Consider the following 16,010-nt stretch of genomic DNA (forward strand, 5'->3'; position numbering starts at 1 on the left):
ACATCAAGTGAATATGCATTAACATCTTTGAAAGCTATATGGATAATAGAGTGATGAATACTATCATACAAGTTTTTCTATCTTAAGTGATGAAATTATACTGATACATCCATTTTTGCCAAGGAAAATTGCCAGGCAATGATAACAGAATGCATTTTAGGTCATCTTCCAAAAAGATTTGCTTGCTGAGGTCCAATCTGGTTTATAATCTGGAAGATAAAATATGTTCTTATACTTGGAAAAGTCTGAGAATGGCTATACTGATAGGCAGTCAAAACTGTACTACTCATAACAGAACAAGGCATCCATCTGGAAAGCTAGTAGTAGTGCTATGTTGATACTTGGTGGGAAAAGCTCCCTGATGGAGAATTATCATTTAACAGCATACACTCTCACAGGTAACTTGCTAGCCCTGTCAGCTGCTAAGGAAAATTGGTTAGCAGGAGGGAAAATTCTACTCTCTCAGTGATGTGAATGCAAAGTAGAACCTGTATTTTTTCCCAGATGCCCTCTAACTGTCCATTTCTTAGAAATATACTCCACCTGTTATATTTCAGTAACTTACAGCCTAGTCTGGGGAGGGGGTGGGGGAGTGCCCAGGGAGTCAATGAATTACTACATTTGCTTATCCTGAAGATATGCCTGTGGATCTTCAAGATGTGCCAGCAGAGTGCCTTGGTGCCAGGGGACCTGAATACCATTGAATACCAGGGCACCAGGGACCTGAATACTTGGGAACCAGCATGGCAATAGCATAGAGCAAAGGAGTGGCACCGGGGGCATGGCAGGATTTAGATGGTTTCCTAAGCTTCCCCAGCCCAGAAATGCCCTCCAGAACCAGGAGAAAGTTATGCTAGCAGGAACCATGGCATAGGCACCCGTATGACAAAAAAGCAAAACACCCACCCACACATAGGTACATCCCCACCCACAAACCCTGATGTAGTACAAGATGCCAGCTACAGCTGTGGCCGATCACCTCCCTCCCCAGCACCCCGGATCCAATCACAGTCCCTCTCCAGCACCACATTAAGGATATGTCCCTGGGAAAAAAAGTATTTTTCATATTTGGATTTTGAGAGGGCATAAAAATTGTAGTCAATGGTAGTCATGTTCCCCAGCGCCATGTCCCCTAGAAGCCAGCCAGACTCACACCTATGCCATTATTCCCTATGGGGGACTTTAGAGGTGGGGGACTTGGAGGGGCAGCTGGAAAGGTTATTTTTCAAACAAATAAGACCAAAACTGAAGGGGGGATAGTGCTGCCTGTCCAATAAAGACTTCCCAAGTTTCAAGTGAATTGGACCAAGAGGTCTAACCATCAATTTCATTGGCATTTTCTGTACAATCCACCTATAGGCTTATGGGTTTAAAGATGAGGATTTGTCCAGGGTCTGAGGCTCTGCCCCCTGACTTAACAGGAGAAGGGGAGGGGAGACAGCCAGATGACCACCATTCAGCTGCAGCTGCCCAGACAGACACCAAGACCCTGCCACACCCAGCAACAGAGGAAAGAAAAGAAACACACAAGCCCCAGAGAGTCAAAAGGGGCAGGGGGAAGCCAGCCAGCCCCACCCTCTGGTGGGAGAATAGGAGCCCAAGCCAAGAAGGAGAGGGCACAGGCATCAGAGATGACCAGACAGCAAGATCACCAGCAAACTCACCAGCAATTGCTGAAGGACAGCAAAGACAGCACCAGGCCACACCTCAACCAGTAGACAGGCTAGAGAAGGCTGGAAAGGGGAGGCTGGAACAAAGTAACCTCAGGTGGGGCTGCCTGAGGCAATCACAAAGGAAGCCCAGTGAAGGAGGCACAGGTGTGACTGCCCAGAGCAGCCAGCAGAGTAACCCCAGATGTTGCTGCCTAAGACGGTCAGGGCTGAGGCTAGAGTGCTGGAGGACATGGCTGGCAGGTGGAGCTGGGAATGGGTGAAGAGATATAAGGGAAGTCCATCGATGGGAGTGGGTGGGTTGTTTAGGAGTGGAGGAGGAGAGAGTCCGTGAGAGATGGAAGGAGGAAGAGTGGAGCGGCTGAAGAAGGGAAGGAACAATGAGCTGGAAGCAGGAGGAGGCAGCTGGGAGTCAGACAGGTTGAGCAGGCCTGCAAGTGGGTTGAAAGGGAGCAAGGGTGAGGTATACCCCCCTCCTGCCACGGAGCAAGGCACTGCAATATCCCTGGTGGCTACCTGGAGTCAAAATCAGGTGCACTGGCGTACAGCACGGTGGTGCCCACACTAGAATCTGACAGGATTCAATTCTGCTCTGAAGGATCCAGTCCAGTTTTAGTCCTATGAAGCAACCACTGATGATCACACACACACACACACACACACACACACACACACACACAAAGACATCAAAAGGCATAACATGCAGATTTAACGGAGTCCCGATGAGCCAGACAATGTGAATAAGTATTTTTTCATCAGGTAAAAGCATTTAACCTGATGTTCCAATGTACACAGAGAAGAAATCATTCCCATTCATTTGGTTCACCAGCTCTATGGGTTGCTTGCATACAGCTACAACCTAGCATGCTAACACAATTCAATCCATGACAATTTTGACCTGATTAAGTTGATAGGCATCTGCTCATCTTTAAACACTTCTGTATTTAACACTTAATTTAGTGAATTTGGAGAACAGTTCTGAGGATCAAACACTGATACCACATTTCTGTAGCTCACCGTAAACTGAGGTGCTTGATTTTAAAATCTCTGACCTTGGGATCCACTCTAGCCTTTTGAATGACAAATTTATTAAGCCTCTAAAAGAGAATGTAAAGATGCTAAGCCCGGAACAGGAGAACAGTTGACAGAAATGTTTTTGATACTTTATGGTCAATAAAGGTTTAGATGTCTTCTCCCAGAGTACTTTTTCCTGCCTTTGGCTCGGGGAGCATTCAATAATTAAAAAGAATAGATTATCTCTGTTAAATTGCTCAGCAGTTGGTACCTTTGCCTTTTTAATTGGCTTCAATCACACTGGTATGATACAATTATTGCAGCTCTTTCTTTTATTTCTCACATCTTGTAAATCTGAGTATTAAACACAAACATTTCTGTAGTGAAACAACCTAACGTTTCTACATTTTGTTTTAGGTTTTGCACCTTTGTTCCCAAAGTAGTGGGGTTTTCTTAATTTAAATTAAAATGAATAGTAATTATGTTTATTTAAAATGCACAATTTTCATTGCATTGTTGGAATAACTGCAGCGTGTAAACAGCTCTTTTGTTTGCCCTGTCTGCAGTGACCTTCCTTTATTCAGGAGCCCCACTGTCACTGAGCTGGAGTATATGGCTTCTGAAAGGCTCAGCTGGCTTAATTTATGCTCAGAAGCTTTACTTGGCATGACTTGTTGCTCTTTTCACTTTCCCTGGGATTGTGAGTTGCCAAGCACCTTGCCTCTTTCTTAAAAAATTGTTGGCAGGGTGCTGTCAAGTAGCACGCTGCTATCATGAATGCACACAGTGATCTCAGGCTTACCAGGCCTAGCTCTGATAAGGTTTACACATGACTAAAACTGATTTATTCTCAACCCCTTGGAAGCAGTCTTTATCAAATATGGTCCTGCAACATGCTATTGTCTTAAGGTTCCAGTATTGCCAAAAAAGGGGTTGCTAGTTACCAGGTGGGGCCTGGAATTCTTCCAGAATTGTAACTGATCTCCAGACTACAAAGATAAGTTTCACTGGAGAAATTGGCAGCTTTTGAAGGTAGACTGTAGCATCACATTCAAGCTGAGCTCTTCATGACCTGGCACCCACATGCTTGAAGGATTACCTCTCCCTGTATAACCCTATGTGGTTGCTCCAGTCATTCCAATGGCTAGATCTCAAGGTATCTTCTTTCTTCTTGAGGTAGACACTTTGAGTGGGAGAGTATGTGTGGGACAGTGTTCAGTGTCACAAGAAATTTTTTTAATGCAGCCTTGTGTTCTTACCAGAAGTAACAAAGGTTAGCTCTAGGAATTGTTGGAAACTTTGTGGTAAAACCATATCCTGGAAGAAGAAAGAGTAGGTCTAGGAATATCTATATATTAAAACCATAGAGTTTCTGGGGGTTCCTTGAGGTACCTCTTGTCATATCCAATAAGAGCATTAGGCTGCATTAAAAAAAAATAACAGGACCTGGGAGCAGGGGATCACCCACTCTCACTGGAGGCTTGGTAGCTGTACTTTTGGCCTTTAAGAAAGGACACCAAACATATAGTGGGGCTATAAAGGGGTTCTTGGTTTTAGAAAACAGTTCTTCCATTTGGCATTGGAAATGATCTATAGATGTGTTGTGCTTCAAAATAGGCTGTTACCTGAATCGAGTCCCTGGTTATGAAGAAAAGTTGGGTTTAAAAATATATATATATAAAATATATATATATATATATATATATAGAGAGAGAGAGAGAGAGAGAGAGAGAGAGAGAGAGAGAGAGGAAGGACAGAGAGGGCCTCAACATAATTCCCTGGCTCCTTGACAGCACTGTTTAGATACTAGTATTTGAAATAGTATGCAAGTAGTAAGCCAGTTTCGGTTTTTACTCTCTCATAATGTAGTAAAGCTCAGAATCAACACAGTACTTTGTTCTGTTCACACGTCATATTAATATACGTGGTATGTCCATCAAAGAAGAATGATGGAAATCATGCTGAGGAGGACTGGGAAGAGTGAACAAGGTTGGCCATGTTCATTGCTGAGCATGCTGGTTCCAGCCCTTCCTATGCATGTTAGCTTCAGCATGGGCACAGTGCTGTGTGAGACATTTTCATTCCCATAACTGGAAATATTCAACTCCAATCAGGGGACAGAACCTACATGCATACAACTTAACTTGTGTCAGCCAAACAGATCACCAGCCTTTCTGCATAAAAGACAAAGTGCGTGAAGCTCCGCTCCATTTTGCTGGCGCGGGGACGCGAGTTAGCTTCTAAGCTTAGCAACAGCTTGCTGTGGGGAAGTTGTTTTTTTGTGTGTGAGAGTGCGGCTTGTGCCTTAGGGCTTTGGGGCTTCAGGTGCAAGAGAGCTTTCTCTTTTCTCCATTATTGTTTAATTTTTTTCTCCTTTCTATTCTAGTTTTCTTGAGAGCACATCTTAAAAAATCCTTTTACCCCCTATCGGGTTACTCTGATTTCTTTCTGCGTTTCAAGTCCTTGGGTTCTTCTCAGGCTTAATCCCCCCTCCCCCCCCCAAATCTCTTCCTTTTTTCTGGGTTGCTGGTGGGTTCTATTGTGCTCTGACCCCACCCACTCACAGACCCACAGTGGGTGCAAGGCAGCTTTGGGCATTGTCTGCTTGAGTTCTTGCTTTCTTTCCCCCACATTCTTTCTTGGCTGCTGATGAGATGCAAGGGGAGGGAGACTGCTATTAGGCTCTGTGAAATACCCACTCTTTGACGACTGGCAGCACGCTTTGGGGGGCTCTCTGCTTCACTTCTTTCTGCCTTTCAATCCCTAAATAGTGGGTGACTTGGGGTGAGATTTCCTGCCTGGCTTTTGAGGTGCAGAGGGGCTGCTTCTGGCCTCTGTGAAACACCCACTCTTGGACGACTGGCAGCACGCTTTGGGGGCCTCTCTGCTTCACTTCTTTCTAAGCCTTTCACTCCCTAAATAGAGGGTGACTTGGGGGGAGATTTCCTGCCTGGCTTTTGAGGTGCAGGGGGGCTGCTGCTGGCCTCTGTGAAACACCCACTCTCTGACGACTGGCAGCACGTTTTGGGGGGCTCTCTGCTTCACTTCTTTCTAAGCCTTTCACTCCCTAAATAGAGGGTGACTTGGGGGGAGATTTCCTGCCTGGCTTTTGAGGTGCAGGGGGGCTGCTGCTGGCCTCTGTGAAACACCCACTCTCTGACGACCGGCAGCACGCTTTGGGGGGCTCTCTGCTTCACTTCTTTCTAAGCCTTTAAATCCCTAAATAGTGGGTGACTTGGGGGGAGATTTCCTGCCTGGCTTTTGAGGTGCAGGGGGGCTGCTGCTGGCCTCTGGGAAACACCCACTCTTGGATGACTGGCAGTACGTTTTTGGGGGGCTCTCTGCTTCACTTCTTTCAAAGCCTTTCACTCCCTAAATAGTGGGTGACTTGGGGGGAGATTTTCTGCCTGGCTTTTGAGGTGAAGGGCAGGCTGCTACTGGCCTCTGTGAATCACCCACTGTCTGACAACCGGCAGCACGCTTTGGGGGGCTCTCTGCTTCACTTCTTTCTAAGCCTTTCACTCCCTAAATAGAGGGTGACTTGGGGGGAGATTTCCTGCCTGTCTTTTTGAGGTGCAGGGGGGCTGCTGCTGGCCTCTGTGAAACACCCACTCTTTGACAACTGGCAGCACGTTTTGGGGGGCTCTCTGCTTCACTTCTTTCAAAGCCCTTCAGTCCCTAAATAGTGGGTGACTTGGGGGGACATTTCCTGCCTGGCTTTTGAGGTGAAGTGCAGGCTGCTACTGGTCTCTGTGAAACACCCACTCTCTGATGACCAGCAGCACGCTTTGGGGGGCTCTCTGCTTCACTTCTTTCAAAGCCTTTCACTCCCTAAATAGTGGGTGACTTGGGGGGAGATATCCTGCCTGGCTTTTGAGGTGAAGTGCAGGCTGCTACTGGTCTCTGTGAAACACCCACTCTCTGACGATCGGCAGCACGCTTTGGGGGGCTCTCTTCTTCACTTCTTTCAAAGCCTTTCACTCCCTAAATAGTGAGTGACTTGGGGGGAGATGGCCGATCCGGTCTGACTCTCACTTCACGAGGGACTCTCCTGTTACTGCTCCCTCCTTGGTTACATACACAGTTGCGATCGAGCAGCCGATTGTACCATATGGGGTGGAGTTGGTTGTCGACGTGGTGGCTCCCCTGTCAACGGGACTGACGGGACCTCTTTCAGCTGGTTGGGAAAGTGTCGTGCTGCAACTGAGGACCTCGGTGGCGAGGCAGGAAGGTGGGTGGGTGCAGTCAGATGATGTTGGCTACTGTGCTGCTCTCTCTTTGGTTAGCCTGGTTGTGTGATCCCACAACCAAAGGATACAGTCGGTTGACAATGTGGTGGATCCACGACGGGACCTCTTTCAGTTGGGTGGGGATGTGTCCTGCAACTCTGGTCCTTTCTGGCAAGGCAGGAAGGTGGATCTGCTGCTGCTGCCGCAATGTCCCTCGGTGGGACCCTCGGCTAAGGAGGACAGTCAGTAGCTGTGGTACCTTTCCCCTCCTCCCCCTCCTCATGACAACACGTAGTGTCCCTCGTGTCCTCCTCATGATGACACGTCCTGTCATCCATCCTTTCTGGTGTGGCAGGAAGGTGGGTGAGGTCAGCTGCCACCAAGTTTATGCTAAGATGGAACTTCAGGTGCAATCACCTGGTAGCTGTGGGATTAGGCTTCCCCCGGGCCAATGTGGCCTCCTTCCCCCCCCTCGGTGAGAATACCAGCACACGCTGTTTTGGCCTGTTGGGAACGGGGGGGAACCTCCCCCTCCCCCTCCTCCTGACGACAAGCCCTGTCCCTGGTATCCTCCTCCTGACGACAAGCCCTGTCCCTCGTATCCTCCTCCTGACAACACGTCCTGTCCCTGGTATCCTCCTCCTGATGACAAGTCCTGTCCCTGGCATCCTCCTCCTGATGACAAGCCCTGTCCCTCATATCCCCCTCGTGACGACAAGCCCTGTCCCTGATATCCTCCTCCTGACGACAAGCCCTGTCCCTCGTACCTTCTAAGTACCTCCTCTTATTCTTTATAAACTCAGCTACTTCCAGTATAATTTGTATATTGACAAAACAGTCTAAGGCATGACTGTTGTCCCTCCCATCCTTTCTGGTGAGGCAGGAAGGTGGATATGTTGTGGGGGAGGGGGCTACTGTGCCCACATGTCCTTCCTTTGCCGACGCCGGCACGTTTGGGGAAGTGGGTATCGTCAGTGACCGTCCTGCTCCTGTGAGCGCAAGGGCCCCTCCGAGTGGGGAGGCTGTTTCCGCTCCTTACCCCCAGGCATGGGAGAGGGGGCTGCAGTGCCCACATGTCCTTCTTTTGCCGACACCGCCACATTCGATTCAGTGAAGTGGGTGTTGTTGGTGACTTTCCTGCTCTTGTGAGCACAAGGGCCCCATCCAACTGGGGAGTCCACTTCTGCTCCCTTCCCCCAGGTGTGGGGGAGGGGTCCGCAGTGCCCACATGTCCTTCCTTTGTTGACACCACTATGTTTGGTGAAGTGGGTGTCATCAGCAACCACCCTGCTCCTGTGAGCGCAAGGGCCCCTCTGAGGCTCAATCCTCAAAGTCCAGTGACAAGTAGGACAGTGGCCCAGGTCAGAGCCCTGCCCCTAACCCAAGCAAGCAGACACACCACGTCACTGAGGTGGGACTCATTGTCCACTGCCCAAATAGGCTCCCTCTGAACAGGGTTGCATAAGTCTCCTTCCCTCGAGGTGTGGAAGACATCCTTTCCATCCCTCCCATGCCTTCCATTCCAGCAAGGGGCCTTTGAATTGCTACATGATCTCCTGTTGCGGAGTTGGCTTTCACTCAAGTACATCCATTCATTTCCCATCATGGGGAGTTGGTCTCCCTGCCCCCAGGGAGGGCATCTCTTGTTGATGCAACCCCATGTAGGTGGGTTTTGTGGGCAGCCACCTCTCCTGGACAGGAGCACAAGTCTCCCTCCTTCCACCAAGGACGAGTAAGGGTCAGTCAGAATAGGGGAGGGAAAGTTGTTTGTCTCTTTGGAAAAGTGATGATTGAGGAGTTTTACATGAGAACCTTTGGTGGGGAAAGTCTACTCAAGTGAAAATCTGTGGAAAAAACAAGGCCTTTCTGAATCGAACCGGTTCTCGAAGCAGTTCTCGAACCAGGCCGGTCCGTTAAAAAGTTCGTGGTCCGTTATCCGTGGAAGTCCATGAACCCCGAACCGGCAGTCCGTGGCTGCCTCCCGGTCCATGCCCGTCTCTAATATGCACCCAATCAACCAAGCTTCTTGTAACTTAGTTAAGGTATTTTGGAATGCAGCTTAAGATCTCCACTAGAAAAAGAAATCAGTTGTCTGTGGTACATTTGTATGTCACAGATTCATTTATGATTATTTAATCTCACATTGGTGACTGACCATTTCTAAGGGCTCGCTCAATTGAGAATGTTACTTGTAGTTGGTGTGGTCAGGAAAAGAAGAAATTCCAATAAATTTCAGCCACACTCCCTTCTTTACTGCCTTGAGTCATTCACAGATCACTATGAATTTTTTGTGGTATTGTGACCTTCTCAGATAAAACCTCCTTTTGCTTCCTTGATTGCTTATTGTGGAATGCAACAAAATTAAGAGACATAAACATGCCAAGGTGGTTGCTTCTATCGGTTCCATCTCAGACTCACCACAAGAAGAACATATAAAAGACTGATAAAATGCAATTGTTACTCTAGATTAACCAATCATGTAAATTTATTTTTTTAATTTATATTTCAATTTATATACCGCCCATCCCAGGGGCTCTGGGTGGTGAACAATTTAAAATCAATAAAAACAAGAAAACAACAATACTAAAATTAATATACAAAACAATAATGAAATAAATTAACCAAGTGCAATGGTGGGGAGAACCCTCCCCCACCCCAAAGGTGGGAGGCCAACATGGCACCGCCCCCTTCAACCACTGAATGCCTGGCAGAACAGCTCTATCTTTCAGGCCCGGCGGAATGATAATATGTCCTGCTGGGCCCGGGTCTCCATTGACAGAGCATTCCACCAGGCTGGGGCCAGGACTGAAAAGGCCCTGGCCCTGGTTGAAGAGAGGCGGGCTTCCTTAGGGCCGGGGGCCACCAGTAAACATTTATCCGCTGATCGAAATGGTCTCCGGGGAACGTACAGGGAGAGGCGGTCCCGAAGATATGCCGGTCCCAACCCTCTCAGGGCTTTAAAGGTAAGAACCAACACCTTGAACCTGATTCGGAATTCAACCGGAAGCCAGTGCAGCTGGCACAGGACAGGTATGATATGTGACTGGTAAGATATACCAGTCAGGACCCACACTGCCGCATTCTGGACCAGTTGTACTTTTCGGATCAGGCCCAGGGGTAGCCCAGCGTAGAGTGAGTTACAGTAATCTAGCCTGGAGGTGACCGTTGCATGGATCACTGTAGCCAGGTCCTGGGGCGTCAGGTAGGGGGCAAGTTGCCTGATCTGACGAAGATGGAAAAATGCAGACTTGGCAACTGCCGTGACCTGGGCCTCCATCGATAGGGAGGCATCCAGGAGCATGCCCAGACTCTCCACCAGGGCAGGGAGCTGGATCTCAACATCTGGCAGCCCCCGTCCCAGCTGCAGGACCTCCGTCTTCACTGAGTTCAATTTCAGCCTGCTCTGTTTCAACCATGCCGTCACAGCCTCCAGAGCTCTGGCCAGATTGTCTGGGGCTGTGTCTGGCCGGCCAGCCATCAACAGAAAAAGCTGGGTGTCATCCGGGTATTGATGACAGCCCAGCCCAAACCTCCGCACCAACTGGGTGAGGGGGCACATGTAGATGTTAAATAACATCGGGGATGTTATTTAACATATCGCCCCTTGGGGAACCCCGCACACCAAAGGATGACAGGGCGATAGATCTCCCCCGAGCGCCACCCTCTGTCCCCGACCCTGGAGAAAGGAGAAGGAGCAAAGACAGAGGGTAGAAATACACATGATGTGGCAGACCTGTATCTTTGGATGCAAGCGACTAGTAAACAAGAAAGCAGCTGGCTGAGGGAAGGATTCCTACTGGTCAAATGCTAGTAATCAGAAGATGTTGAATCCTTTCCTACTACCACCACCTGTGCCATTTGCAACTTTTCCCACAGCGTCTTTTACCTCATGCTCCAAGACCGCAAATGAGCATGGCTGGCTGAAAGAATGACTGGGAGAAGAAAGAAAATACCAAACAAGTTGGAAGTTTTTTGCATCTTCTTCCTCTTCTCTGGTGCTCTTTACTGCTGTTTGAGGGGAAGAAAGATTTGCAGATCTGTGGCCAAGGTGATCATACTGCCACCTGTGATTTGCCTAAAGCCAGAAAGTGAATTCTTGCATCCTATGAGGAGGAAGAGTAATTTCAATGTGCGTGGCAAGTTACGCTCTTCCCAGCTGCTCCTTCTTATGATTTTAAGACCAGTGCTCTGGAATAGTTTGCCACCCCAAGGTAGAAGTATGTCTTGTTGGTGGTTTTTAGAAGTATGTCTTGTTGGTGGTTTTTAGAATAGTGCAAGGCTGTTCTGTTCAGGAGAGCTCTCTGCCAAATTGGTTGGTTTGGTTAATTTTATCTGATCTGGACAGATAACAAGGGGTATTGGTTCTGTTTTAATAATATGTGGCAGTTTTCTGTGACTACCCTTGAGCCTAGTTGGAGAGACAGCCTATAAAAATTTAAATAGATAAGTAAATAAATAAGTTGATTATGTTCTTAATTAGTCCTTGCAAACATAGCTGAAGGTGAAGAAATTGATATTCTGAAAAAGTTCCAAAACCTTATCAGGAGTACAGGTAGTCCTTAGCAAATGTTGTGAATACTCTAAAACACTACGAGTTTTAACTTCAGAGATCCAGCTTAGTGCAGCATTTAGAGCATCAGAATAGAATCTGGGAGACTCACGTTCAAACCCCACCCTGCCATGGTGACTTTGGGCCAGTCATTCTCTCTAAACTAAACCTATGTCATAGGGTTGTTCTTGCAATGATAAAATGGAGGAGAACAACATTTTAAGCCATTTTGGGTTACCACTGAGGAGAAAAATGAGGTATAAATATTGAAATTAAATAAATAAATCAACTTCCCAGCTGTCTGAAGCAATGTTCCTACAAATCCCAAATAAATCCACAAGTTGTCACTAAAATCAGCTATCACAGTGATAACAGTCTTTCTTTTACTCTTTGAAATTTGCATATGATTCAGCAAAAGGAAATGCTCACCTGGAACAATGAGTTCAATTTCCTCTGACATGGTAGTTCCCAGCTCATTAATGGCATAGCAGCAATATTTTCCTTGGAAAATGGATATATTCCCTTGGTTTCTGATAACAAAAGTTCCAGAACTGTTGGATGGAAGTATCCTTGGGTCACTCAGTAGATCGAATGGCTTTCCATCCTTTGTCCAGTTAAAACTGAAAAGAGTCAAAATTTAGCATGGAGAATCTGAATATGATGCACTATTAATATGTCACTAGCATTGTTCCATGATGTCCTGGCAAAAAATATGTGTTCCATATAAATAAACTAGAATTAGAAAATAGGCTTGGTTTCGGGTTACATTGTAGGTAATTCAGGGTGACATGAAATGTGAAACCAGGTCTGCAGGCAAGGGCAACATACAACAGATAGGGCTATTTTATGCAGTCTACACTGCATCACTCCAGGCGATGGACTGCATGTCTCAGTGCTCTTCCACAGGGAATTAAAATAAAAGTCCCTTTACGCAAAGGGGGGGGGAGTTAGGGAGAAGACTAGATTGTACCTTTCTTCCTGACATGTTAGTTTTGCATGTGTAAGGAGCTTATTTTTAAGACAGGAAATATTTTAAACAGTAATTCTTCCTCTGTAGCCCGAAGTGATACAGTTCAGTAAAACTATTAGTATTTGATTCTGCTGAATTTATGAAATGATTGTGATGCTCTGAAAAAGGAAACTAATATCAGAATTAGATCTGGGCATAGCTGTGATGCTGTTTAGGGCTTTTAAGATTTCACACAGATTTTCTTTGGAATCAGAATAATGTTTATTGCATGTAGCCAAAGGCCATCACAATTGAGCAAATTAAACACATAAGTGAAACATGAACAATAAATGATAGAACTATAATGATAAAAATGCATAAAAGTACATTAAAGCACACTAGCACCTTCATTATACGCAAGTGAAGGAGTCTCAGCCATTAAGAACAGCTTGAGCCTGGATTCTCTCAGCTGCCAGGGTGAACTGTGATACTTCATAAGAAGTATATGGATCCAAATCAAAAAGATGGAGGGTTAGTTTTTCCATCACAGGAGAGGAATCAATGTCTTTTAACATTTCCCCAATAAAATTATTTCTGGGCTCTGTATATAAAGGGCAGAGCAAAAGATAATGTGGCAGGTCTTTGGGGACTGAAGCTCCACAAATACAAAAACAGGCAGCAATCGATATTTGTGTGTAACAACCATCTAGAATCGAAGAATAGTAGAAGTTAAAGCCATTCTAAGATTAGAATGATTTTGGTCAAATATGAGGCTCTGCCATGGTTGCTCTTGACCAATTTAGAACCAGAGAGAAAATTTGGAACAGAGAGTTGTATTTATGTCCAATGCTGCATCAGTCTTAAAGATCCAGTCTCATATATTGAGACTGGGCCAGGGGACGCCCCAAAAGTCATCCACTGAAGAACAATGATGGAGAATATTGTTAAAGCCAGCTGTGCAAACAGCATTTAAATGCAGCAGTGCACTGCTTTGCCTTAAGAGCAGGCTAGTGGAAAGATTCTTTTGCTCTCTCCATAATTTAAATAAACCCAAGTACAAATAAGCTCACATAGAAGGTAACCCAAGTTCAGCCCACACTAAAGCTGCTGGCGTGCTGTGAGGCAAAGCTAGAATTCTCTTTAAAAAGAGATTTTGGATTGGGTCCAGGTGTGAAATCAGGCATTCATTCCAACCCCAGATCTCTCCACCATATAGAGGCTATGGGATGGAATAGTTTGAAGGTGGGCCCAATGGTTTTCAAAATTGAGGCTTTTGTTATCACTAGGTGAGCTTTTCTTGAGAGGGTTTCACGAAACCCCGAGATACTTAAAGGTTCTACATAGTTCAGTGGGATTGTCCTCTATTGACCATTTAAATCTTTGAGGTCTCTTCTCAAAGACCATTACTTTGGTATTGGCAAAGTTTAAGGCCTCACTCTTATAGAAATTGCCCAGTTTGTTCAGCATCCTTCTTAAACTGATACACGTTAAGAAAGGGAATAGGCTGTGGCTCAGTGGAAGAGTCTTGGCTTTCATGCAGAAGGTTCCAGGTTCAGTCCCTAGCACTTCCAGTTAAAAGGACCAACACAGCATAGAAATATAGAGCTGGAAGGAACCCCAAGGGTCATCTAGCCCAACCTCCTGCACAAGGCAGGAAATTCACAGCTACCCCTCCCACTTCCCTCAGTGATCCCTGCTTTATGACCAGAGGAAGACAAAAAACCTCCAGGATCCTCTGTCAGTGACCCTGGAGAGCTGCTGCCAGTCAGAGTAGACAATACTGACCTTGATGGACTAATGGTCTGATTCATGTATATTTGTGTATTTTTCTTCAGATATGACAGTTCTTCCCACAAGCGAAGTTTGTACATTGAATGTGCACACAGAGCAGGATCACAAAAGCCTGTCTCACATGTGTTCATTGAAGAGCTTTAAATGTTCTCTCTGATATATGGATGATATGCCATATCCTAAATATTTCCACAATGGAAGAACCTAGAAGCTTGATTTTTCAAAAAATGGCTGCTGGGAATTTGGAGAGCCTGCTACACATATATAATGCTATTCAGTTGCCTATTAAAAAACAAATAAACTTCCAAGTGGCGGAGGAGGAAAGAGCTGCTGTGGCAGCCAAGACCTGTGGGAGCCCAGGAGCACATCAGCCTGCTTCTACTGCCTCAGATGCTCCTGGCAAGGAACAGCTTCCAGTGGGGACAATGCTGGCATGGTAAGTCCAGGGTCTGCTTCCCTCCTTCCCTGTTCCTGCTGCCTAGGCAGGGTGGGGGAGGTTGACAAAAATAATGGTCCCAAATTTTCAGAACCTGAGCAAAAAATACCTGGGAAAAAATCCTGAACTGGCGACAACAATTCTTAACAAACGGGATAATGAAAACAGCAGCTTACAAAAAAATCCAGATCCAAAATTATTATGAAAATGTTTGACATGCATATGCCTAAACACTGTATCAGGGAAATCAACAATAGAGAAGGAAGGAAGGCTTGGATCCTATATCCTATTGATGGAAGTGAATTTAATGAACTAGAATGTTTTATGTGCCTTTACTACTTCTATGCAACTTTACTTTACTCTCAGGTGCCGTTATAGTATTTTTACCATAATTATGCAAAGGATGAACACTGAAGCAAAATAGTTAAGCAAAAGACACATGAATGTATGCTAGTTGCTGTGAATGCTGAGGCCAATTACTGTGAAGTGCCTGCTGTTTGTAGTGAGGCAAAAGGATACCCCAGGTCACTATATATGCTCATTAAGCAAGCTTGCTGCAAGGTAGATGCACCTGTAATCACTGTGTGCTATGCCACACTTATAGGTTAAGAAGCGAAAATCTCTTTCTGAACTGTTCGTGCCAAAGGTAGCCATAGAATAGAAGAGAATAGACAAAGAAAAGCCAGCTGCAAATGGGAGGATCTAAATAGTTACTCTCAGATAGAAAAAGGACACTTGCTGAACCTTGGTCTGGATAACGAGAGACAGAAAAAGGAAACTGATGAAGGAAAAAATACAGGAGAGGAGTGGGTAATAAACCACTCAGCTGAAGAAATAAGCTTGCTTCAATTTACTTAGATTAGCAGAACTTTCCAAGGCTATGAAGAGCTCCAAGCAATAGATGTGGGGTACTGAAAGTAGCTTCATCCACATTCCAAAGGAGGGGAGACTGCTCCCCTCCCACAGTACCCAAAAGGAACAATCTCTGCCTGTAAAGTACAAGGTTGCTGAAGTGACACTTAGATGCCCTTGGCAAAAGGTTACACTGTCAAGGGAGAAGAAAAGAATGAGAAGTCTATGAATGGGAAAGTGTTAGAAAGGAAGAGAGATGTTACTTGAAGAGATAAAACAATGTGCTAATGTGATAAGCAATGCTAATTGGGAAATATTGTAATTGTGTTGCTGACCAGAATTGTTCTTCCAATAGGGGACCACTGGATCATTGGAGGTGGTCACCTACATAGACCAATGGGGGCCACAATTACATTCGAGCCAATGGGACCCCCAACATTGTAATTAACCAAAGGGTATAAAATGCTTTGCACAGCTATTGTAGCTTTGATTAGCATTGGACACGAGGGAACCTTTTACT

The 16,010-nt window shown here is 45.9% G+C and overlaps 1 protein-coding gene across 2 annotated transcripts in view; it reads right to left on the bottom strand.

Annotated features, from left to right (window-relative positions):
- Positions 1 to 16,010, bottom strand: part of CHL1 (cell adhesion molecule L1 like) — a 149,620-nt gene that overhangs the window by 118,188 nt on the left and 15,422 nt on the right. For both annotated transcript variants that reach the window (XM_054976883.1, XM_054976882.1), the window contains exon 3: positions 11,892 to 12,082. In XM_054976883.1, coding sequence (XP_054832858.1) covers positions 11,892 to 12,082 — 191 coding nt within the window. The remainder of the gene's footprint in view (positions 1 to 11,891; positions 12,083 to 16,010) is intronic.

Source organism: Eublepharis macularius, chromosome 4 (assembly GCF_028583425.1).
Source record: "Eublepharis macularius isolate TG4126 chromosome 4, MPM_Emac_v1.0, whole genome shotgun sequence".
Taxonomy (NCBI): domain Eukaryota; kingdom Metazoa; phylum Chordata; class Lepidosauria; order Squamata; family Eublepharidae; genus Eublepharis; species Eublepharis macularius.